This window comes from Protopterus annectens, chromosome 4.part0, assembly GCF_019279795.1.
Source record: "Protopterus annectens isolate FY-2018-M chromosome 4.part0, PAN1.0, whole genome shotgun sequence".
NCBI lineage: Eukaryota > Metazoa > Chordata > Ceratodontiformes > Protopteridae > Protopterus > Protopterus annectens.
The window spans coordinates 266,074,423-266,101,511 of record NC_056733.1 but is presented as its reverse complement, the minus strand read 5'-3'; the positions used below and the strand labels follow the sequence as shown (position 1 = coordinate 266,101,511).

Below are 27,089 nucleotides of genomic sequence, written 5' to 3'. Positions count from 1 at the left end.
CAACAATTGGCATACCATATCCCAAATGAAGTTGGCAAGCCAATAGATAACAGGCTTCACTCCGCTGATGAAATGCATGTGCTTAGCCTTGCTGACTCGCTCTTGAATCAAGAATACCACAAAGCTTGCAGGGACAAATGACATGGCGAATATGACGCAGATAGAGACCAAAACATCCACAGATGTTGTCATCCTGTATAAAGAGGAAGCACAACACATGACAAAGCATCAGCATTTAAAGGCATGATACTAGACATACAAAAAATATGTAGCTGCTTTTGGAAGATGACACAAGTTGCATAAAGTCTGTTAGCTATGTTATACTACTGAACATTTCTGAATTACATTATATCCACCGTTAAACTTTTAGTTTTCCTTTCTACAAGTATTTATGATTTTGAAGAAACTCCAGTGTCACTCATTCTTCACATGCAGAAAACAAAACCTAACTTGAACATCAGTGCATTCGTAAGTGAAGGAACTAGGTGTGGGGGTGACATAATGCTTTAGGACACAACTTCATGCTACAGTCATAAAGCAACATTTTCATTTACCTGGAGACTGGCACCAAGTCTGCTTCAAACTACTAATTTCATTAAAAAAGCATGTTATTTACATCCCTATTTTAAGCCTGCTGATGTTTTAGCCCTATTCATAGCACTCAGAGTAAACTCAAAGTTTTCCTTCCGAAAAAAGAAGTTAAGTACTTGCTATAACGTTCCATCTGTGTTGTCTGTCTTTATTTAACCTTGACAAATGGGCTCGGTTCTGATATCGGAATTGACTCAGCTGTTACTACAGTTCATGCCAGCCAAAAAGTCTTGAGCTTCACCTCTACTCACAATCCCATTCTCACAATTACCTCAGATCGAGTTTGCAGAAAAAGTATAGATAGTAGAAAGGAAGCCCAAAATGGAAGCCATATCTACTATGTTTGAAAAATCATAATAATTCAAGGAAATATAATCCGCTTCACCAAAAAATTTTTTTACAGGACGGGGGATGGAGGGAGAGGAGTCAAGAATAAATGAAGATAGACAACACAGATGGAATGTTATTAAGTACATAACTTCTTTATCTGATGTTATCAATCTTCATTTTATCCTTGACAGATGGGACAGAGTCCCCAACTACCTAAGATCTTGGGTGGACTCACAGAAGGATATTCCTGAGCACCATCAAACCAAAGGACGCTCTTCCCCTAGAGACCAAGTCAAATTTGTAATAAGTAATAAAGGTATGGGGAGAAGCCCAAGTAGCTACTGCACATATATCATCCACTGAAGCTCTGGATTGGAAAACTGCCGAGGTGGCCACACATCTTGTAGAATATACTTTCACAGGCCTAGGCAAGGTTATTTTGTTCTTATCATAGATAAATGAAATGTAGTCAGGTTTCTTGGGAATGGGTTTGATGGTGTTCGGAGCCCTCCACGTACGCTGTGAAATCAACTGAATGAGTTCATCAGCGGGTGGGATCACCCAAGAGGTAGACAGGTGAGTGCCAAAAGCCTGCAGGTAAACAGATTCCTCCAAGGAAGGGCTTTGGAACTTCCAGCCACCCCTTTGTTTTAAAATTTCCAGAATGTCTCCAAAGGAGACATCTTCAGGTGGTGACCATAGGGACCGTTCCCCCTCATCAATATCTGTGTCCACGGTGACTGATTCCTGAGGGGAATCTAAGTGCTTCCTCTTGCACTTCTGTTTCTGAGGGACCTCCTCAGGGGGATAATCTGGGGAAGTGTTAGAAGATGACAGAACCTGAGCCTGAGAAACCTGAGACTTCAGCACCTGCTGTCCCAGTGGAGAGACAGGTGGAATAATAGAGCCAAAGGGGGGCACCTGTTCCAAGGAGGAAAATACCAACTGAGTCATTGTATGCAACAGGGCCCTCTCCAACACCTTGAAGGCTGGCCCTCCAGAAGAGGGAAGGAAGCCCGGAGCTGAGATAGACTGCCTTGGGACTGGGGTCATTCCCCGCTCCAAAGAACTGACCCTCGAGACGGAAGCCAGAGCTGAAATAACTTGAGCCGAAGATCCAAAGAGCAGGGATGGCTCTGAAAAACCTGGAGTCCAGTCCTGCCCCAGCTCCAAGAGGTATCCGGTTCCAAAGCCACCAAAGAGCTCAGGGGGGATTACTGGTTCCGAAGATGTGAAAATCTCAGGTACTGGTATAGTCAGTGCTGGGAGATTCGGAACAGAAAACTCTAAGCCTCTGAGGAGGTTAAAGAAGGAGTAGTCAACGGAGTGAAAGATGGCTCGATTCCAACTCCCGAAGAAGTTGGATCCGAAAGTCCTCTAGCCCACAGGATTTTATTCTTAAGTCTCTCCACATTGAGCTCAGAAAGACTTATGGTGGAGCTGATGGATCACTTGGAAGAAGACTTAGGCCTCAGAAGAAAACCTTCTGGAAGCTCACCAACGAAAGGTTCTCTAGATGGGGAGTATGAAGTTCTTGGAAAAAATAAGAGAGAAATCTCTAAGAAACAACAACTGAAATTTACCTAAATCCAACAAAACATGAGAGCACTGGCAAAACGCAACCATTTCAGAAAAGCAGCAAATTAGAGCAAATGACAGTTGAGGTAATTGTTAGAGAGGGACTGGAGGTAGAGCTGAAATTTCCGAGTTTTTGGCTGGCACGAGCTGTAGTAATGGTCAAGCTGGTTCTAATATCGGAACCAGGCCTATCTGTCAAGGATAAAATGAAGACTGACAACAGATCAGAAGTTAAAGGAGCATTACTCTTTCCCATTACAGGTTAATGTATAGCTCGATTAGCTGGTGTCTACTTATGACAAGCAGCAGCACTCCTTGGATGCTGGGCAGCTAAATAAAGCAACCTGTCTGGATACTACCTTTACAACCAGAGTGAAAGGCTATTCTTAATGGCTACATCTGTCCCTTTCCCTCAGACACAAATTTTTATGCTCTACTGATGGAAAGCTGCTGAGAAGAACTCAGTCTGACTCTGCAGTTATGATACATTCAGGAGTTGTGACAGACAATGATTAAAATAAAGTATCCTGATTTTGACTCTTAAATTTCAAAGAATAAAGTCACATGGGTTTCAACTGTTACTGCTTAACATTCATACAAACTGATCAGGACACTAGCAGGGCCATTAAAGACATCAACTATGTGAACAAACATGCAAAAAGATATCTTCAAATTAGTGAGCTGGTTGCAAATGCCACATTCAGTTGCATTCCTATTTGTTGCACTAACTCAATTTTCTGTTCCAGAGTCCTATACAAAAATAAGTGCACTGTGGCTTTGGCAGCAGTACTATTAATCTTCTCCATATTATCATGTCTCAGTCACACCGTCATACAAAACAACTGCCTTTTCTAGCTTTGTTAAATGAAAATAAGAACGTACAGAGCAACTTGAGACAGCTGTTCCTTAGTGAGGTTGAGAGGGTGGTTGAATGCAGTGATTCCATAAGTTTTGGCATCCTCCCCTTTTGGTAAATTAGCACGCAAAATGGCATTGTTAATCACATTCAGAAATGAGGTAATGGCATGCCAGCCCTTGTTGTTAAACCAAACCTGTGTAAAAAGGAAAAAGAAAACAGAAAAAAAAGCAAAAGTAAGCACTAAATGTATTTCAAGGTTCTAAGCTACTTAAATATTGCATAATACAGGTCAAAAAGTTGGACAGGTCAGACATAAGCCAGCGACTGTGTTTCTTACTGCTGGAAAAGACTCCCTTAGTTCACTGAAACAAACTCTTAGTAACTGCTGGGTACTGCATGCTTGAATAAGGAAAGCCTTAAAGGTGTGACACATAGCACACACCTTCACTCTACTGTACTTGTCCTTATTCAGACTGAAAGCAGAGGACACCCTTAATCTGACTGCCTAATGAGCCATACAAAGTACAGTCTGTACGTAATGGCCAGGTATTCAACAATGGCACTTAACAGGGAAGTAAAGCATTACTTTCAGTTCAGGCTTTGTGTCTAAAACTAAATACTAAGTTATAATTAGCATCCCTTTGTGACTTGCCACATAAGATATTTTGCAAGACAGATTCTGTTTTTCAGCTAAAAGTGTGTAAAAAACCCACAGACGAATGTGACAAGTAGTGACACATTCTAACAGTATCTCAGAATCATACATACCACTTCTCATAGTCTGGCTCCTTCTAAAAACTTGGTTTACCTTCCTCCTTACTGACTAACAAAGCCAGCTGTTTTACAATACACTTTTTCTTTAAATCTGTCTGAAGCTCTTGTGTTGTAGTATATATTTATCATATAAGTTTGTTATTGTACAGCTCTCATGACAGATCAGGATCTGTCACTTTAATGTGCCCACATTTAAAGTGTTTTTCTGCCACCACACCTTTAATAAGACAATATAAAACATACTCTGAAATATCTAACAGAATCTACACCAATTACCTTTACGTTATGTTTAGCATCCACTCCTTCGACAAACCTGGAAAGGCTTCCGAGGAATTTGTAAGCAGCACTTTCCTATCAACAAAACAAAAACCAGTCATTACTAGTACAGCACACATACTTCAAGATTCAATTAGCCTACCCATCAGCACCACCACCAATGCGCAAAATGTGCACATGCATATGCATTCACAGACAAACACACACACACGTGGCATCTTCTGTACAAGCTGTTTAAATCACTGAGTACTTGAACCGAAAACATGAATATTATTTAGAAGCTGTTCTGGAGATATACATACAATGTGTTCAGAGCACATGTTAAAGAGATGAAAAGACAAATACAGTTCACTATTAATACTTCAGTAATACTTTAGCTAATTTACTGAGATTGAATGTAAGTGAAATAAGAACAGCCTGGGGTGATATGTACTGAGCTATGAAATTTAATCAAATTGTTAGATGAGTGTGTGAAAAGGCTCAAAGGTGCAATAACCAGGGATATAAATGCTTGCAACATTAACAGGCAGTGACGCAGCCAATTAGGTAGCAAATAGCTGAGATCCAGGAAAAGGCAGTAGAGACATTTACGAGGTCTGATCAAATTAAATTGCATCTTAGTGGAATGGAAGATAAAGCATGAAAATAAAATCTAAGACTCTACAGCAGTGGTGCAAACGTCCGACCCCAGGGACAAATCCAGTCCTCAATGCAACACCATCCAGCCCCCACAGAGTAACCAAAATTTTTTAAAAAAAGTGAAAAAATGCTATGCCTTACTCCAGACAAGCAAACTTTTCAGCACTTACCTAACTGACTGCAGTTGTGTATACTTCTAATTTAAGCTGTGGAAGTAGCTATTCTTTGTTGTTTATAACTTGCAGTCTGTAAACAGTAGTAACTTTCTGCAAGAGTTTGTAATAAGTCATAGCTACAAGCCAGAATAAAGTTAAATGCAAAGTTGATGTAGAAAACAGGCAATTTCATGACTGCTGTCTTAAGTAAAAAATGCCGGTCACCTATACCTATTGTTAACTGGCAACAACTTACTATGTTTTGAGGTGGTCCACAGATGCATTAAGAATTTGTGTAGTGGCCCTCCCCATAAAAAAGTTGTGCACCACTGCTCCACAGTATTTTGGAAACAGAGGAAAAGCTGTTTGTTGGATTACGTGAGAGAAAAAATGCCTAAATGGACTGGTTTTGCTAAACAGTCCTTGAGGAATGCATCACTAAAATGTCTGCCGCTGCCAGAAAGGAAGAGTGCAAGTTTACAAAGCCCAGGGCAGTATTGATTTGAGTTTTTGACCCCTGAAAGACAGTAAGCCATGTGGAAGCTGTAGCAATGAAGACAGAAATTAAGGTGCCAAGGAGAATGGTACTTGTGGAACAAAACTATGCAGAGGTGACCTTCAGAAGAGATTCTCACTTTGTTGCTGTGATGGGAAAATGCAAGCATAAATAACATACTTAAACTGTCATTTCCTACATTAAAGGTATTTTGGAATGGGAAAGTGCTGGTGTTTTGACAACCTTGATTAAACATTTGAGAAAAATAACAGTTAAAAATTAATACAGATAGAAACTCAGCAAACAGAAAACAATTCATCTCAACTGAAAAACAGAAGATGAATCGGAGGAAAAACTAATCTGCTCAGAGATCACTGCTACAAGATGGTTAGACAGACTGCAGAGTTTGAAATGGACTGGTAGTTTGGGAAAGTAAAAGTTTAGAACCATAACATATTGGACAAATCTGGACAATAAAAGAGTGATGTTCATATCCTAACTGGGGAAAACAAAATTGATTATTCTGTGCTATTTATTAAATGTACCACAAAGACAAGTTATTTCCTCATATATGTTTTTTTCCTTACATGGATTCCAATTCTAGCTCAAGTGAGCTAAAAAAAATTTATGGAGCAGAGTTCTTCCATACTTCAAAGGCTCTACATATGTTTAAAATTTGTTACACAGGGGAGATAAGAATAGTCGTAGGTGAGATTGAGTCATAGTAGCAACTTTCCCACAAAATAAAAATGGAAATTCTTCTATTATGAGAAATGGCATAATATGGGAACTAAATGTACTTGCTTCACGATGACAACATGTATGGACAGAAGAATGTCGATAACTACTGTTTCACAAATAAGCCTGGCAGTAACACACTAGTGATCACACTTAAAAATTATGACCCATTGGAGTATGGCAGTTGGCATAATGGTTACACTGTTTACCTCACAGTTTGAGTCTTACCTTTGAAGGGGAAATTGACTAGGCTTGAAATGGTCTGCAAGAACAACTAAGCTAGTACATAACTATGAACTTTCCTATGAACCTGTGTTTAACACGGTGCATGATAAGCAAAAAAATTAATAATGTGCCTGAAAGAACAGGTGCTTTACTAGAAAATAAAGACCATAATGTTAATCAATAGTGTTTCATAAACAAGCCCAGCAGTCACACACTAGTGATCGCATATAAGAGTGTTGATCATTAGTGTTTATTAAACAAACATTCATGTACAAGCTGGGGGCCACATTTGTTCATCTGTTTTTTTTTTTTTTTTTTTTTTGTAATGAGAGGAATAAAACTGATATTTAAAAAAAAATGATTGTGGGCATACCTGGTCACACACCAAACTCTACCTCCAAAACAGGTGTGACCAGGTGTAAATATATTATTTTGGGGTTTAATTTGCCAACAAGAGATACATAGCTAACCAGTAATGTTCAATCATTTCTGTACAATATCAAACAACTCATTAAAACTCTAAAACATCACCACCTGCAAATGAAATAGGGTCCCCAACTTATATTTAGAAGGCTATGTATGAACTAATATTTACTAAGGTGCAAATAAAATTCGCTCTGTTCTGGCACAAGCAGTTCCAGACAGACAAGTGATTCTTCAGTGCTGTATCAACTAGTATAAAGATGATATCTCTTAAACTGAAATGAAACATATCTAAAATTTATAACATACACTCATCCAAATCGCAAATTTTATACAGAATGCAGTGTATATAACACTTAATATGTTTTACTTCAATAATATGTTTTACTTCAATTATCAAATGCTTTTCTGGCTTAACACTTAGAACTATTTGCAATACATGGCCTGTTCTCATTAATATACAAATGATGGCACTTGTATACTGTCTGGATTAAAAAGATGTGATGATACCTAATGGTTTGTTTGCTCAGATTATCAATGCTTGCAATGTGTTACGACTCATGTATTTTTCTGAAAAGTTGCATTTTTGTGTTTGTATTCATCTTTTGGCCTAGGTTCTGACTAAAAAGAGTTCATGGACCAGTTCACTTACTCATCTAGTAAAATTGAATAAATATGAAAAGCAGCTTTCCACAGTTGAACTGTGCCACTTACTTCACAAAGCTGCTTTCAATTGCTCTGACATTTCTCAAAGCACATGGATTTGCTGTACTGCAGGTAAAGGTCATCTTGCTCAAAGGGACACACCTGTGTTGCCTTACTAGTCACAGAAAACTGTATTATACAAAAAGTGTACATTTAACAGCTTGCACTTCTGTGTAAAGTCTGCATGCACTCCCTGTGTTCGTGTGGGATTCCTCTGGATGCTCCAGTTTCCTCCCACGTTACAAAGACATGCTTCTGGAATGTTTCTCCCAGGGCCTGTGCTGAAAATTGGCTTGTTCCAAGTTGGACGTTCCCGGTAAACAAATGTTAAATAAATAAATACAATTATATATTATGTAAAAAATATGGCAAAAATTGTGGGGGTCAAGAGAAGTACACTTGGGAAAGCAACTTACCATAACAGTGGATGTTCGAATGATCACTGCTGCAGTAACCATAGCTATATGGGTTATATCATGCCAAGGGTATAACAGCTGGCCATCTTCCCGAAGCTTCAGGGCAAATTCCACAAGCTAAAACCATCAGTCAGCTTGAGTTGAGTTGACTAAAAAGACAGGTTTGGGCACCAGGTGCTTCAGAGTTTTTATGTCAACAGAGACAGGGAGGCTGAGTGCTGAAAGGACAATGCTAGGTACAACAAAAAATAAGTGTCCATTCCCTGGCATAAACAATGCACCAAAACACAAAAGGATGGAGGGAGGGAGTGGCTACTGCAGCAGTGATCATTTGAACATCTACTGTTATAACAAGCTTACTTACACAATTGTGCGATGTTTACCATACTGATCACTGCTGCAGTAGTCTTAGTGTACAGGTAGATTACACAAGCTTAGTACATTGGGGGGGGGGGGGTGCAAGGGGATGGGGTCCAGCAACCACTGGAGAATGATCCTAGCAAAGCCTCACCTGGACTGTGCCTGGGATATTTTTGTTATAGTGAGTACCACAAAAGGTAATAGTCTTTGACAACCATTTGGAAATAGTCTGTTTTGACACAGATTGTCACTTCTTCTTCCCTTCACAAAAAAATGAACAATTGATACAAAAATCTGAAAGATTTAGTTCTGTCAAGATAGTACCCAGGTTGTCTGCAGGCATCCAAGGTACAGATTATCCTTTTACCCTCAGAAAAAAAATACGGAGATGGATAGCTTGACTTAAAACTAAACCTGAATACAACTTTATGCATAACAGATTGATTAGTTCTCAAAGAATCCCTGTCTCTGTGGAAAATAAAATAAGGTTGACTCACAACAGCTGGCAACTCAGACATCCTTCTTGAAGAGGTCACAGCAATCAGTAAAACAGCTTGCCATTTTAAGAATCTCTCAAGTCAGACAGGTAAACCAGTTCAAATGGAGCAACTGTTAGATTCTCTAACACAAAATTAAGATCCCAATGAGGGATCACTGGTTATCTAGGCGGCTTCACATGCAAAACCTCTTTCAAAATGATTTTGACATGAGAATGCACTGAAAGAGGAGAATCCAAAGGCAGACATGCTGAAATGGCTGATAAATAAACCTTGATGGAGGAGTAAGACAGACCCTATGATAGTAACTCACACAAATATTGTAAAGCCAGAGAACAATTAGCTCTAAATGAATGCTGGTTATGTTCCTGGCACCAACTAGAAAACCTTTTACATTTGCTAATATACGACTCTCTAGTATGGTTTCTTTCCTCCATTAGTACCTGCTGCACGTCCTTAGTAAACAGGTACCTAAAGGTATTAACATCCCTATCATCCAAGCAATCAGTTGAAGTTGGTTGGGATCAGGGTGTATCAAACACCCCTATTCTTATGTGAGTAGATCCAGTCTGTGAGGAAGTTTGTGGTAACTACCGCTGGCCAATTCCAAAAGAAGGAATAACTACCGTTGCCTGGGCCAGAAGGGAGTTACCACATGGATCTTGGGAGATGCCTTCTGAATCTTCAGAGGTACACAACATATTAGTGGAAAGTGTGGAAAAGCACTGAGCTTAAGGCCAATTTTTCTGACACCAGTCATTGGTCTCATTGAGGCCTTTCTGTAGAATGTTCTCTAGAAATCCCAGCTTAAGTAAGAGACCTCTCACCCAAGTAAGAGATTCCTGACACTTTGAAAAAGACTGTGCAAAGATAAGCAAGTCTTCTAAAGATGGAAAAATGTGTAAACCATGTAGCCTAAAAAGAGCTATTACTGGAGTTAGACCTTTTGTGAACACTCTTGGTGAAGTGGATAGTCCAAAGGGTATGGCAGAGAACTGATAATGTGATCCAGACATTCAAAACCCTAAGAAACGTCTGATGTTTGGACGAATATGGATGTGATGATAAGCATTTTTTTTAAATCTAGTGGTCATCCAGTACAGTGCCAAGGAAGGATGTGTAATAGGCTGAGCACAGATGTGCACCCAGCACATTGCCTGGGAGGGATGTGCAATGGGCTGTACACATACATGCACCCAGCACCATTCCAGGAATGGACGTGCAATGGGCTGGGCACATGCACGCACCCAGCACCATTCCAGGGATGGATGTGCAATGGGCTGGGCACATTTATGCACCCAGCACAGTGCCAGGGAGGGATGCGCAATGGTCTGGGCACAGATATACACTCAGCACTATGCCAGGCAGGGATGTTCAATGGGCTGGGTGTAGACATGCAACCAGCAAAGTGCCAAGGAGGGCTGTGCAATGGGCTGTGCACATACATGCACCTAGCACAGTGACAGGAAGAGATGTGCAATGGGCTGTGCACAGACACAGATCCAGCACAGTGCTACGGAGGGATGTGGAATGGGCTGTGCACAGACAGGTACGCAGCACAGTGCCAGGGAGGGATGTGCAATTGGCTGGACACAGGCACACACCATGCAAAATGCCAGGGAGGGGGTATGCAATGGGCTGGGCATAGACACGCACCCAGCACAGTGCCAGGGAAGGATGTGCACTGCACTGTGCACAGACAGGGATGTGCAATGGGGTTGGGCACGCACACACACCATGCACAATGCCAGGGAGAGGGTGTGCAATGAGCTGGGCACAGACACACACCCAGCACAGTGCCAGGGAGAGGTGTGCAACTGGTGCACAAATGATGGCCTCTCACTTCCACAAGAAAAGTAGTTTTCAAGCAGTCCTATGTGGTCTCTCTAGTCTCTACCAAGAGATTATACCACCATATGTATCTCCAAGAGTGTGCAACCTCCCTTCCTATCTGGTGTTTCCAGTCCCAGGGCCACTAACTCAACACTGGTTACCTGGGTCACAGCAGGGGCTCCATCCCTCTGCCCACCAGAGCCAGGCAGCTGCTACCATTTTGTGCAGTGCTGTGTGTCTGTATATCTGAATGTAGGTATAGTTGCCTCTGTACAACCCTGTTATATTACTACTGACTAATCTCATTCATGTTCTACAGAAATTCCTTCTCAGTTCCAAGTCTGAGAAGAATACCATGCTCATGAGTAAAACCCACCCAAACTATAATGTTATAAAAATCAGAAAGGTGAAAAACAAGGTAACTTGAAAAACTCTTGCTACTTAGATGATGCTCTCTATTTCTTTCAGAAAGAAGTTGGGTATTCTGCCTTCTGTTTCTGAGTTTCTTTACTGTCTCTGTAATGCAAGGATGCTCATCTAAGGCCATGTTAGAGTTTCTAAGTGTCACTTGACTGATGAAATCTGCTGGTTAAGAATATTTAGCCTAATATTGGCTTTAACTTCATTTCCAAAAGATTCTGCTCTGGGAAAAGGGAAAGCCAGAGCAGTTTTCAGATTTCTCAGTTTGGAGTTCTGGATTTCTGAATCATAAATAATCAAGATAATGCCACTGAGTGATAACCTGGCCTGTATATGCACACCAAAACAAATGGTCTGAAAAGATGACTTAAGAAGTTTTCAAAGAGTGAGTGAACTTTGCTCAAGATTCCTTGATGTAACTGTTACACATTCTCCATGAAAATGGCAAATATCATGTGAATGACACAAATTTGGAATGCAGCAGATGCAGATTTGCAGAACCAGACTCTTATTGAAGCTAAACAATATTTTTTTAATTCAAAAATCAAGTAAACATAACCAGCACCTCACTAAGACTCAAACATCTCCAATTCAGGGAGCAGCTCGGACATTGTTTGGAGCTGGGTGTGTGGACAGGACAGCCCATCCTAGAAGGGGTGTTTGACTGGGGCCATCAAATGCCACAGTCCCACAGAAAACAGGGAGTGCTGCATAGGGATGGCATTGTGGTTGGCATTCAGCCACCACTCTGCTTTGGTGTTATTTCTCATCATGGAGGCATAGGTGCAAACAGTGGTCAACTTGCAAGGTGGGTCACTTATACATCCACAATAGGGATGGACTAGAACCTATCAAAAATGGCCTCATTACCAAGTTGCTGGCTAGGTCACAAACAACCCATATGGCTATCCAAATGATGGCCACTTCCAGTCATGTTACACCCCTATGTTAGGGATACCCACCAAGGGAAATTAATGAGCAGAGACTATTTGAAGGAGGCTTGATGGCTGGCAATAATAGGGAGAAACAGCACCTAATAAAAAAATCTTGTCAACCCTGGACTTGCTTGTCTGGGTTACTCATGCTCATACGAGACTGCCTATCTAGTTTTATGCTAAAGGACAAGCCACAAACTGGCAAACAAATAACAACAACTGTGCACTAAGTTACTGATCGTGGAACTTCAGAGTTAAATTCAGGTTGGGGTCTTTGACCCCTTAATCCCACATACTTGATTTAGATCAGCTTCGAGGGTCACAACACAAGTTAGGCAATGAAGGCAGTTTTCTTTTACCTTTTCAAGCCTTGACTTCCATGGTTCAGCAATCCTAACTGTTCTCTGCTCACAAAGTGTGGTTGACTGAACCTGCACAGTCTGGAACAGTCACAGTACTGGAGTCTGAGGGTTGCACTTTAAGGAAACTGAGTTTAGGGGGAGCATGAAGAAGTCAACACTCAGGGATGTAATGCAGAGATGTTCACAATTCTTCCAAGCTGCTATGAGTGCAACTTTAATGGCCAATCATAAAGAAGGAAAAGGCTCAAATAAAGGTTTGTGTTAACAACAGCTAAGGCACGTGTTAACAACTGTTATCAATTATGTATTTAAAACCAAAGGTCAACATTAACTGAAATCCAGCTCCTGAAGTTGAGGAAGTGGTTTCCAAAGCAGGTCTTATAAAGAACAGTCAAAAGAATCAGAACTGAGCAACATCAATAAAAAAGCGTTATCAATTGCATAGTCAGAATCAGAATCTAAGTCTAACAGGATAAAAATCCACATCAAAGGTTTGGACTTAAAAGTGAAGGATGAGCTTTCAGAGTCTTGCTTATGAAAACCTTGGAATCAGTCAGATGCTGTTCATGAGGGACATCTGGCCTCTAGGGAACAAAGCTGCAGTTACCAAAGGTGGAGGTTTTAGGGAGTTCACAACTTCCAAATTAGTAGATATGATAAGTCTATGCTTGCACCATTCAAGTAATACTGCATTCTACCAAACACTCACAGAGACTGTGTTATGTAGAATGGGGTCAAATCTCCTAATGTTCCCCTCACTAGCAGGGAATTTGCCAATAACTTTAAAATCAAAGAAACTTTTAACTTCAAGCAAAATAAAATGTGCAGGTAAGCTGATGCTGAAGTCTTACCCAAAGAGTTCTGTCATTTTAGACTGTTAGTCGAATGAAAAGGTTTGGAAGAGGTAGGCCTTAGAAGGAGGACAGCAATTATCAGATCCACCAACAAACGCTTCAGTAAAGATTTCTTTCTGAGGATGGTGATCCCATCAGTTATGTATGATGCCAAATATACACATGAGATTTAGACATCTGTGCACTTTTGATGGAAGGAATGGAAATCCAGAAAGGAAAATAGCCCATCATGGCCTGTTTCTTAACAGAATCACTAAGGGCTTTCTTCCTTGAGCAGAATGACCAAACTGAAAAGTGCCTGGTCTTTCAATTCATGATTCAATCTCAAGGAGCAAATGCACAAGTAATAAGATCTTGTTTAACATCTAATCCCTACCTATTACCCATCATAAAAAAATTCTGCAGGAAAAGAACAGAAAGCCTTGAAGATAAGGGGAAGCTGCCTCCTACTTATGGGCAAGCATAGTTTTATGCTAAAGTAGCCATTTGAATGTGGAAGGGTCTCCCAAGAGCAGCTTTTCCAAAATTTTACAAATAGCTGTCTTGTAGCAGGATGCTCTGGGTGTGTTACTAACTGATCAAGGCTGCAGCAAAGAACATCCTGTGAGTTTCAGCATATGCAGACAACAGTACAACTCAATCTAAAGTGCACCACCCACTTCTAAGACAGCTAAAACATTAGCACAAAAATCAATGGTGGAGTGTAAGTAAATAGTGCCGAGCTTGAGAGAAGACAAATCTAGGTATCAGGTGTGACTCGAACCTACCTCAGGCATCCAATGTCACAGAGGATACTGTAGTTACATGAAACTACATGAAAGCAAAGTCTTGGATTAAATCCTTAAAAGACCAACTTGACTATCAGAAGAGGCATGGAACACCAAAGAGGAAAAGATCTCTTAGTAAAAAGGAAAAATTTGCATATTCCAATGCAAATGTCATCAGCCTGAAGCACTGCTTGGCTGAGTGACTTTATGGACAGGGACTTGCCTGTCGGGAATGTGGCTTCAACAGCTACTGCTATGTGTCTAATGCTGCTTCAGGGAATCAGTTGAGCTACAGAAAAAGCACTGCTCCAACAGAAAGCTGAAGCAGCTGTATGGTTGTTAGATGACCCAAAAAAGTCTTTAGCTACTACCATTTTTAAGTATTATATCCCAATTAGTAGGCAAAGTGGCATAAATGACCTGTGATTTCTTTTCTCTTCAGCTAGTGCTCCTGGGTCAACAGTCCTGGCTACTGAAGTAACTTTAAAAAAAAATGTAATGTAATTTGATCTTATAAGTGGGTGAGATAATAAAGTAAACAGTCTATGTAAACAACCAAGCAGACACTGCTCAGACAATTTCTGTCACTTGATCACAGCTAAATGATCATAAGTGGTTGCCAATGTGTGTAAATCAAGTTGGAGATATTCCTACAGGCAGATTTATTTTAAACTATTACAGTCAGACACTGGAGGTATAACCAATCAGAGGTACTTTTTATTGGTATAAGGACAGCAGGTAATTGCCATCATCACTAGCAAGGTTAAATGATTACAAATCTGAACAGCCTGTGGTAGTGAGTGAATATGTGGAAAACAAACCAAAATTAATTATTATCATTAAGATTTGTTAACCTGGAAAGTCCAACTTGGAACAAAGCCAATTTTCAGTGGTGGCCCGGGGAGAAACACTCCAGATGTATGTCTTTCTAACTTTTACGGGTAACATTTATTTTTACTTAATCACACTCAAATGTTGGTGTTGTATCTAGTTAAAAAGTGTCTATTATGGCCATGGAGAAGTCTGTGTGAAAGTGACTAACCACTAATGTAATCTCATTATGAGTAACTGCCTGTGTGTGTGTGTGTGTGTGTGTGTGTGTGTGTGTGTGTGTGTGTGTGTGTGTGTGTGTGGTGTGTGTACATGTGTATACACACACATGTATCACTAAAGGCAGTAGCATGCAAAGTATTTCACTGGATCACAATCATATAATAAAATTGTACTCAATCAGAAAGTGGTTACATAGGGGAAAGATGTCTGTGTGTAAATGCAAGTATCTATTACCATCACTCGATAACTATTAAATGTTGAATTGTCTGTATTCTCACAGGGTGTGTGTGCCAAGTACGAGTGTGTGTATGGGTGCTACAAAATTAAACGCATTACAATAGGCAGAATATATTTTATCTGATTACAGTGTAATGTGGAAGGTGTCTCCGGTTAGAAAATAGATATTCTTAGAGGATATCCTGATTTATGAAAGTGACAGACCACTAATGTGGCCCAGTTACAGCTTAGCAATCATGTGTTTGTATGTGTGTGATAGTAAACAAGAAGAAATAGAGTAATTTCCTTCAGTTGTCCATACCTCTCACCAGTATTTAATTTGTACGGACACTCCTAAATTTGGATCAAAATTGTATTTTTTGACATGTTAATAGTACCACTACTTAAAACATTTTCCTAGTTTGGTGCCTTTTCTTTATTTTTTCCCTGCAGCTGTTGATATCTATAATTTGTACCCAACTGTTCCTCCTGTCAGCACCACAAACTCCAGTGAAACCCTTTGCCAAGAAGGTCTCCCACAGGGACAGGCTCCCACATATACACAAACTATGTGCATGGGCTCTTTGTGGGGTACAAGATGCCAGGTGACCAAGTGTAGAACGGCCTCAAGTGAGGAGCCATCATACTGTAGCCTACAGGTTTTCTCAATAGCTCCGAAACCTCACCCCTTACATTGCAGACATAATTCATAGGCTAGAAGACAACAGGGAGCAACTTCAGCACAAGTCCCCACCCCCAACCTTTAAACCGGTCAAGTCACCTCTGTTTTCCCACCCATCAGTCTGGTGTCATCCTCTAGTGAGCTTTGGCATCCACCTCAGCCCCAGAGAAATATGCACACTCTTTCCCCTAATGAAAGGCATGCAGTTCTTCCTTGCTTTACTGTTGCTAACTGAACTTGAGTCACCTGGGACACAAAAGTTTAAGAGCTGTACATCACATAGAAATATCAAGGGCATACTCTGTCAGAAAGTGGTTACAGTAAACTCTCAGTTAAACGGAACTCAAGCAACCGGTACTCTCAAGCAACTGGCAAAAAAAAAAAAAAAATCGAAGAAATACAGTACATTTTTCATGTGTTACACCTTCTGATTTCCCCTCACAGAAACATACCTTAAGTTTTCAGAGTTTTAGAATTTTAAAAAGGGAGATAGGAATACATTTCTTCTCCCCCCAACCTGAGAACAAGTCAAACCAAACACAGAGTACAGGATACAACATTAGTCAGGTCTGTTTTTAATAGTAACTCTCAAGCAACAAGAAACTACAGTTATCTGGATTTTACCAGCCCCCATGGGTGCCAGGTAAAGCACAGTTTTGTACCTACCATAAATGTAAATGTTCGAGTGTATACACTGATGCAGTCATTACACTTGGGTTATCCTGCCGTCAGGCGGTCCCGCAGTCGGCCCGAGTTCCAAAGTCTTGGTCTGGCGTCGGTTGCTGTCACTGCTTCCCTGACGTCAGTGCGCCAGGGGTATATAAGATGCAGCCGACGCCATTTTCTTCAGTTTTTCTTGCCCCAGATGTCAGGTGCCCCCAAAAAGGTAGGCAATGTAAATTGCTAATTAAACATACATAAGAAAAGCAATCAAAAACTTTCAGTTATCAGCAAGTACTCCCCATAGGTAGCAAAGGGTAGAAGGCTTGGGTAAGTACCAGCAAGTAAGAGGGGAAGGAGGGAGGGTAACCTAGACTGCAGCAGTGTATACACTCGAACATCTACATTTATGGTAGGTACAAAACTGTACTATGTTCGTCGTGTTACACTGCTGCAGTCATTACACTTGGGTAGAATCCCAAAGCTGAGGTAGGGTGACTGGTTCTATAAGGCATTAGGGGTGGCTATAAGGCCCTGCAGAACTGCAGTGGCAAAGCCAGCTCTGGATTTAGAGTAAAGAGGCAGATGGTAATGCTTGGTGAAGGTATGTACAGAAGTCCAAGTTGCTGCTTCCAAAATGTCCTTGGTAGGTACTCTGAGGTAGGCATTTGAAGTGGCTGTTGCCCTGGTGGAATGAGACCTAATGCTGTTAGGTGCAGTTTTCCCATGGTGTGTATGGCAGAAACATATACAATGCCCTATCCATTTTGAAATGGTCTGTTATTAAATGGCTTTTCCCTGTGTTCCTGCAGCATATGCTACAAACAATTGCTCAGTTTTCATGAAAGCTTTTGTTTTGTCCAGGTAGAAGCGTAACTGCCTGTGTATGTCCAAGGAATGCAGTAGTCTCTCCCCTTTATTCTGTGGATTTGGATAAAAAGTTGGCAAGTGAATAGTTTGGTTTAGAGCCACACTTGGTACCACCTTTGGCATAAAAGTAGGGTTTGTTCTTAAAGACACCCTGTCTTGCTGGAAAATGATGAAAGGTTCCACTGCCATTAGTGCCTGTAATTCTGAAACTCTTCGTGCTGAGGTTATTGCCAGGAGCAGAGCAGTTTTCCAAGAGACATATTTTAAGTCTGCTGAGTTAGCTCGCTCAAAAGGAGGTAAAGTTAATTCTTCCAAGACGAAGTTGAGGTCCCAAGTTGGAATTGGTGCTCTACGGGGCGGTCTTATGTTTTTAGCCCCTCTGAGGTACTGTTTTAGCAAAGGATGAGAAAAAATTGGTGGATCTGTGTTGTAATGAGCAGAGATGGCAGAGGCATGGATCTTAATGGATGAAAAGGAGAGGCCTTTGTCCAGCATCTCAGTCAAGAATTGCAGTATCTGAGGAATATTTGGGACAAGAGGGTCAAGACTGTGAGCCTGGTTCCAGGCACAGAATCTCTTCCATTTATCTGAATTGGTTTTCCTGGTGCTAGGCTTCTGGCCTCCAGAATGACATCCATAACAGCTATGGAGAGAGGTATTGTTTGCTTGACTAAGGAATCTGCCATGCAGCCAGGTTTAAAGTCTTGAGCTGGCCGTGAAGTATCTGATTGTTTTGCTGAGTCAGAAGTTGTGGGATTTGAGGCAAAATCCATGGTGGACCTTGTGCTAAATTCTTTAAGATTGGGTACCAGTGCTGGCATGGCCAGTCTGGGGCAATCAGGATCATCTTTGGCTTTTCTTGTCTGGCTTTTATGAGTACCTTTGAAAGGAGAGATAGTGGTGGGAAAGCGTATACTTGTAGGTTTTTCCAGCTGAATGAGAGGGCATCCACGTTCCATGCTTGTGGGTGGTAAGTCCTTGTGCAGAATTTCTGTAGCTGGCAATTCATTGGGGATGCGAACAGATCTATGTCCGGACTGTAGCAGTGAAACACGAAGAACATTTCCATTCCTTTCAGTTAAACAATCACTGATATGGAGTCTTAGGGGCAGTGTGTGTGTGTGTGTGTGTGTGTGTGTGTGTGTGTGTGTGTGTGTGTGTGTGTGTGTGTGTATGTATGCATGTGCGCGTGTGTATGTATGTGCATGTGTGTGTGTGTGTGTGTGTGTGTGTGTGTGTGTGTGTGTGTGTGTGTATATATATATGTACATGTGTGTATATGTATGTACGTGTGTGTGTATACATGCATGTGCATATGTGCATGTGTGTGTATATGTATGTACATGTGTGTGTGTGTGTGTGTGTGTGTGTGTGTGTGTGTGTGTGTGTGTGTGTGTGTGTGTGCACATGCATGCATGCATGTATATGTATGTGAACATCTCAGAACTTCATTCACTTAACATCATACATCTGAGTGGAACCTGGGGATGAGGAATTTGGCAAATAACCATGCATTGTATTTGAAGACAGTTTAAATGACTCTTTTAAAGCCAAAGGAGATGAACATATCAGAAGGGACTTATCCTATAGAAGTAGTTTTGGTGCAAGAAAAGCTGGGACTACCTCTTTTTATGGGGTTACATAAAAAACATGAAAACAATGAACATTTTCTACTTTTGTGATTATTACAATTTCACTGCAAAGTCAAATGTTAGAATTGTGTACTGGCATCAGAAAAAAGATGTTTACTTTGTAAAAACAATTTCTATTTTTATTGTCATTTCACATATTACAGAAAGAAAAAGATTTTACAAGTGCACACTAAAAATCTACATACTTGAGATGTAAATATTTCCTAAAGTATAATACTAAAAACTGAAACAATATATGTTTATGACTAAATAATTGACAGTCTAAACTTTAAATTTGTATAAGAAAAGAAGAAAGTACTTCAGAAATATTGTCATTGGTGCTACGGTCAAATTAAAGTCAGAAAAGCTATCAGAAACTGACAAATTACAACAGTCAATGTAAGCAGGCATGACTTAACTGAAAAAGGTCAGGTGTGTAAGAGTTAGAGCTAATCTTGTTTTTTCCATGCTGTCTAAAATATTCTGCAAAAATAAAACTACCTGTTTATTCTAGTACTAGAGCGCATGATACACGTCAAGTGCCAACATTGGAAGTAAAGGAAACTTTATAATTATGAATCTGTTATAACAGAAAATAAGATGTCCCTTACCTTTGTGAGGCGGAAGACATGCTTGACTTGTGAGATAGCATCATTAACATCAGCTGCTGGGGGTAGAAACTGATTGTTGCTAACACCCAATGAAAACCCTCCATACCTTAAAAAAAAAATCCAATGTCATAAGTGAGTGGGACATTGACTGCTTTTGTAATATGTTTTCAAACCAGGTTTTGTGCCAATTGACACAAGAAATCATTGCATCTTCCTGAAGGCCCCCCACACACACACACACACACACACACACACACACACACGAAGACATATGAACAAGCGCACATTCATCATTTTTGCCAAGTTAAAAAGTCACAACAGGACAAAAATAAATCTGTTTAACACTTTAAAATATAACACAGAAATAAACAAAATAAATAATAAAAAAAAACAGTAACACAGTTCTAAAACAGCAAATGTCTTAGATAACTTGAATTTGAAACAATTAACTAATACCCAAGACAGCATATACTCCAAATTATCCTTAACTGGGTCTGTATAGTCCACCCTTGTGGAAAAGAAAGGTACAAGCTGGATATCATCAGCGTAGATGTGATAATGTAAACCTCTCTATCAAACTAAATCACATAGCAGCAACATATACAAAGTAAAAAGCAGTAGACCCAGTATGGACATGTGAAGGATCCCATACTAAGAGGGCAGACACAGGAAGAACTAACCTCACAGAAGATATAGTGAGTGCTCAGTGAAGAAGGTGAACCCATCAAGGTCCAGAGATTCCAAAGTAGGTTCACAGGTGCTCAAGAACGGTCTGCTGGTTAACTGTATCGAATGCTTCAAATTACAGAGGACCAGTAGAAAGCAGTTATGCCAAATGTGACAAGACACATCAAGGCGGATCAGCAGAAAGTACCACCTTTGATTCTAACACTTTAAGCAGCGTCAGTGGTGCACCAGGCAGCACACTTGCCTTTAGTGCAGAAGGCTGTGGGTTCTATTCCACCATTCAATAGACTGAATGCTTACACTGCAGTCCACTCTTAAGTTCAGAGGTTATACTATACTAATTGTCCTGAACGGTCATGTTTAAGCCTAGCCAATACCCTGTACCTTTTGCTTATGAGGTGACAACCTTAAGCATTATGCCAAACCCACCCCCGATGCCTTTGCCAAATTTCCCCTTATAGTATAAATACCACCGTAGGTCTCCCCTGAAAAGAGGCTACTAGCCTAGTGGGACTAACCCGTTCAACAAAGAATAAATAAATTAATTAAAAACTGTGCCATTAGAAAAATCACTGATCATAGTATTGTAGAGGCCCTGTCTAGAAAAGGACCACAAAGTTCATGACAATCAAGAAAGGAAGCAAGCTGCTTATGCACCACTTTCTTTAGCACATTTCCAGATAAAGGGAAGGTTACAGATAGGGCAGTAACTTTATAAAATGACCAGAAGCAAGGTGGAATTCTTGAGGACTGCTGTGATCAAAGTCGCCTTTAGAAGATAACAGAAATATACCAGCTCAGACAAAAGATTGGGTGACTGAAAATAAAAAGGAGCAAAGACCTCTAGGTAAGACATAAGTAGCCTAGTTAGAGTTTGTCAGATATTTTCAGCAATCAGATATTACTCATCCTTTTGTATGAGGTTGTACTCTTACACCATGGCTATTACAGAACAATCCTTCCCTGTTGTAAAGCAGAATATAACACTTTCCTTACTGTGATCTTTTCTGCAGACCTGAACTGACTATCAGGGAAAATGCACTGACAGATTCTTATAGCAAATATAAATGCATTTAGTTTTTAACAGAAAATGCATCCATTAACAGATGTGCCATGAACAAAACACAACACCATTTCTTTAAAGAGATACAGAGAATTCATAAAACATAATCTGGGCAACCTTGCATTTGTTAAATCTAAAATATTTAGTATAAAAATGGTCAGAATATTTATTTGCATTTGATAAACTTTGTTTTTTCAGTATTAATAACCAATAAAGCAGCACAAATATCAAGATTATACAATCACTATAGAACACAATATATGAGCAGCATGAGAAGGCCTAGAGTGGAAGACAAGTACCCTGCTACATGTACCTCTGTTAAGAGGAGTACATCACACATCTGTACTATGTACATTACAAGAATAACTGCTGCAGGAAATCATAGACATGATTTTCAACAGGACAGGACAAGGTACGCTGCAATCTTTCAAATTGGGAGATATGCCTAAAGCATGTACTAGAAAACTGCCAAAACAATTCCCACTCTGCTCTTAGACTGAGCAACCAAATTATAATGCTTGGAAAATATATGACAAGATGTCCCTGTGATGGCCTCACAAACACAATGACACATTCTTAAAGAAGTCAGCAATTGCGATGGTTGAGTAGGTGGATTAAGCCTACATTCCCCAGTTAAGGTCCTGTGGTAGTTAGAAAATAAACACTGGGTAACCACTTCAAAGGATGTATATGGTCAATGGATAATTTTGTTTTCATTTCATGAAAGAAACAAACAACTGATCACTTTGTCTAATGGGTTTGGTCCTTTGTACACCTTACCCAAGAGCTCTATGCACATCTGTGTGTTACAAAAGTGTTCCCCTTTGTTTTCATGCTTGTGGAAAAAACGGAACCTTGATGGATTCATACGAAGAAGTTCACACACTTTAGATATAAAAAGGAATTTGTTTTAAAGCTACCCTACTATTGTCATTTTGAAAAAAAAAAAAAAAAAAACAATGTGTATATTTCTTTTCACACTGCAGTTCAGTAATTTTTCTGGCTAATGAAACTGCCTATTAGCAAAGGGTCTTACAGGCCTTGTCTGCTAAGCATATCAAGTCAGAAGAACTGACAAATTCAATGTAAGATTTGGTTAATTTCTCACAAAATTCAGGTCTCAATCTGAAACCAGTAGATGTCCAGAGGGTATCAAATGTAAAATACCTTTCAAAAACTGCCTATTCACTGTATTTATGACTGAATGACATTTCATAATTAAACGGACAGAACGTACATAAAGATGTACTTCTATTAGGGAATAAATAATGTTTGTCTTTTCCCGGTTAGGGGTCACCACAGCAGAACTCCGGTCCGCTAATGATTGGCAGTTGATTTTTTTTTTGTGCCAAGTTGCCAGCCCGACACCCAACCTTCAGTGAAAGCACACCCATTCACGCATGTCTTTTGGAGGCCACTTGACCACGGGGAGGACATGCAGACTCCACACAGAAGGCACTCCAGCCGAGAATCGAACAGGAGAACCTCTTGCTATGAGGCAACAACGCTACCGCTGTGCCACCATTAGGGAATAAATAATACTGGTACTAAACATAGATACTGTAAAACTTGGAAAGGATGAAACAGTAGCTATACAGACACAACTATTTTAATATCTACTCATATAGGCAAGACTTTCTTGTATTTGGTCATTTTGCCCTTATAAGGACAAACAAGACCTCATTAAAAAAGATGGCTATTTCAAATCAACCTGGTATTTTCAATAGTGTTAGATTTGGAGCTTTTAGATTCTGGTAGAATACTTTCCTCTACCGATGTATAAGCAAGTTATAGTGGGAAAGGAGTGACAAGGCTTCTGTTGCTGAGCTGGCAAACTAAACCGCAGCTGCCTTGGCCAAAAAAATGAGGGACTAGAATGGGTTCTGTCTTTTCTTTTACCTTTAACAGAACTTCTAACATGGAATTGCATAAAGAAGGCCCTGAATCCAAGAAATTATGAAGGTATTCTCTGTCAATGCCAGAGCATGTGGACAGTTTGAAAGTCTGAGGCTTCATGGGAAATTGAAAAAAAGTGATCCGTCACTAAACAATTCCACTTCTTTATTATGCCCAAGAATATACTTTTGTACAGATTCTTCTTGCGATACATCAAAAACTCACTGCCTGCAAAGCCTGACATAGTGTTTTGTAGTTTATCTGAAATGCAAATGACTTGGAGAATTACTTAAATCAGACTGTCTGCTCACAGAAAATCACTGTCAGTCTGCACATTTGGCAAGTGCATGTGCCTCCTTGTTTATTTACCACATCACTGTTCTTCTGTGTCTGTGTTATAGAGTCCCTGGTCCAAGGACTGACTGAAAAGATTTCACCGCTAGATTGTCAGCTATTGTTTATATTTATATATTCTTTTCTCTAGAGCAGATAACTACATTTCCAGTACTTTCAGCCCTTAAAAATGCACCCTCCCAAGAGTAATTTGATGCTTCCATAGTTGAGTTTACTTTGTGAGTGGAGGTAAGAGTGGGTGATCAGGGGCAATAGAAATCTGGTAAGCATACAGCATAAGGTCTCTTACGAGGCAAACAGTAGAAGAAGAAATGTATTCTACTGATTTTGTCTTTAAGTACCATAAACTCTACAAGAACTAATGTATTATCCTGTATTGAAGTTTTGCAGAAGGAATCATTAGAACTGATAAAGACAAACTCCTTGTCTTCAGAAATCAGTCGAATAAATTATTTTCTTTTATTATCTGATCAAAAAATCTGATTTCTGTCAAAGAAAGAGGGAAATCATACAGTTTAGCACCTAAACTTACCCCTGTAACTTTGTTTGGGGGGGGGTTGTAGATTTGACCCTTGAAGACCAGAAACTATGTCAATTCTGAAAGCGCAGCAAGTGAGTGAGTGGCTTGAACAGGTACTTGCACAAAAAAGTGCATGTGTAAATTCCTTTCAAACTTTTTGTTGTTGTGTCTTTCGGCTTTTCCCGGTTAGGGGTCGCCACAGCGGAACTCCGATCTGCTAATGATTGGCAGTTGATTTTTACGTGCTGAGTTGCCAGCCCTAACGCACAACCTTCAACGAAGGTACGCTCATTCACGCATGTCTCCACGCAGAAGACGCTCTAGCTGAGAGTCGAACCGGTCAGCGTCTTACTGTGAGGCGACAACGCTACCGCAGCACCACCACCGCGGATTTTCAAACTAAGTCATGCAAATAGGCATCACACCCTGGGAGCAGCAGAAGGGTGAAAGAGCAAGGTAATAAAATGTAAAATAAGTCAGTGCAGAGAACTAAAATATAGGAAGTTCCTCATCTGAAGCCTAGGGAAACTCTTGTCTGCTTCACAAATAGAGACATACATTAAAATAGTCATCTTGTATTATTTTCTCACCAGGAAAGCCAAAAGAAGTGATAACACTGATTGCATAATCAACATATTGAACTTCTTTAAGTATACATTCAGGTCTGATAGAGCTAATATTTCCAGGCACTGTTTTATTTTCTTTACAACTAGAAAACTTAATGAATAAAAACCTGTTTCTATTCCTGACTCTGGAACTGGTTGCATTATCTGAATGTTTAGTAGGATTTCTACCAGTGAAACTGCCAAGGTCAGTTTTTCATTTGAAGTAGATGAGTAGTACAGAGTTGCACTGTCACAAAACACTACTGGATATCCCCATGACACTAACCTTCTTATGAAATGAGCCATTGCTATCTGATGGCATGGTGAGGAGTAGTGTTAAAATAACTGAAATTATACACACTGTGATGCTGTGAAAAGCCTCCTTTGCTGCTGTTTCTGCTTTTGATTTCTACATATCTAGGTTCACAGTTGAACACAAGCTAATCAGTAAGTTGACTATTACAAGCCTAGCCGATAAACACATTTCAGAAACAAATCCTGTACCTTGTACCTGTAATGTAAAGACCTTAACCCCGCTTCTTAAAGAACTGGTATACTCTACTTGTGCTAAGAACATCAGCAGTTTACTGGTGTAGCTGTGCAGCATGGTATACAATACCTGGGTGGCATTCTGCATACTCTTTTTCTTACTACTCTAGCTGTTGCAACATTTTCTCTAATGGAGGATTAAAAAGGAAGATACACACAGTGGATAAATCAGAAGTTGTGCTATCACTTTCACTGGGAATTGTGGTACTTGCAGTGCATGATGGCTTTATAATAGGGCTACAGGTGGACACTTAACATTGCTGTACCTGGCCTTCACCATGTAGGATCCTGGTTTACCTGCTGTGTAAGCCCAGTTATACTCTCCTTCACAGACTTATCAAATATGTCTTTAGGAAAGTCCTCCGTGTGTTTTAGAATGCATGGAGATTGCTGTGCCATGCAGGTGCAGTGTAGTTACTGTTCTTATATCTAGAATGCCTGAGGTATCAACTTTATTTCTTTCCTACATCTCTCTGAAAACATGATCCATTCATCTCCTGGTAAAACTCTTACAGTTGGAATAATGCCAGAATTTTTGTCTGTAATACCACCTCTAAAACTGCTGCACCTGCTGACACACTTCTATACAGACAGATTTGTTCTGCTAGGACTCTTTTAAGAGTTTGTGACTGAGCATCTGGTTATATAAAAACCTTACCCCAAACATCTTGAATAAAGTCAATGATGAGGTAAAAGATACTTAAGGAGTTTAGACTTCAGTAACTGCATATTGTCTCCTCCTTGTTGAATTTTTCTACAGGGTCATTTAAAACTTAATTAGGATGACAGTCTCTATGGATAAAAAAATCTACTGGTAATGAACTTGAAGAAAACAGCACCGACTAAATAATGCCAATTTGTTCCTTTTCTGACTAGAGAGGAAAATGTTGGTTCCCTCTTTCTTTTCTTTGTTACAGTTTGCCCTGAAGTTGAGGAATAAGATGACAGTGCAACCTTTTGTAAAACTTCAAAATACTCCTGCGCTACTTAATTTTTTACAACACTACATCATTATATCTGGACGGAAAAAAATGACAGTTCAGGAGGTTTTCTCCTCTTCTGCTGTATAAATGAAATACATAAAGTCTGCTTGTGGTACAATGCCTTAAGAGGGAAAACAATGCAGTTTCTCTTTTTGTACATGCTGTAGTAAGTGCTCATGACACTTTATTTACTCCTGGTAACATTCAGGGTTCCAAGGAGAAAGGCTTACTTTTAGGCAACAACAGGAACTGAGTGAGTTGCTGGAATTTTTTTTTTATTTTCCTGCCAAAAGCAAATAAATATTTGATTCCAAGTGTCAAGAAGAGAGAGACTGAAGGGCATGCATGACAGGTGCCACCCTTTATGACCCATTACTTGTGGCATGCTGGCAAAAAGGTGGGCAGTGGACAGCCCCATATAAGGAATACAGCTTGTTAATGATGCCTGTTAAACACCTGACGTGCAGTAAGATATA

The 27,089-nt window shown here is 40.0% G+C and overlaps 1 protein-coding gene across 1 annotated transcript in view; it reads right to left on the bottom strand.

The window, feature by feature from the left end:
• Positions 1 to 27,089, bottom strand: part of ABCA1 (ATP binding cassette subfamily A member 1) — a 767,698-nt gene that overhangs the window by 132,116 nt on the left and 608,493 nt on the right. The window contains exons 34-37 of the mRNA XM_044068257.1: positions 19,957 to 20,062; positions 4,409 to 4,483; positions 3,382 to 3,551; positions 16 to 193 (exon numbers count right to left, since the gene is read on the bottom strand). Of these exons, the coding sequence (XP_043924192.1) occupies positions 16 to 193; positions 3,382 to 3,551; positions 4,409 to 4,483; positions 19,957 to 20,062 (529 nt within the window). The remainder of the gene's footprint in view (positions 1 to 15; positions 194 to 3,381; positions 3,552 to 4,408; positions 4,484 to 19,956; positions 20,063 to 27,089) is intronic.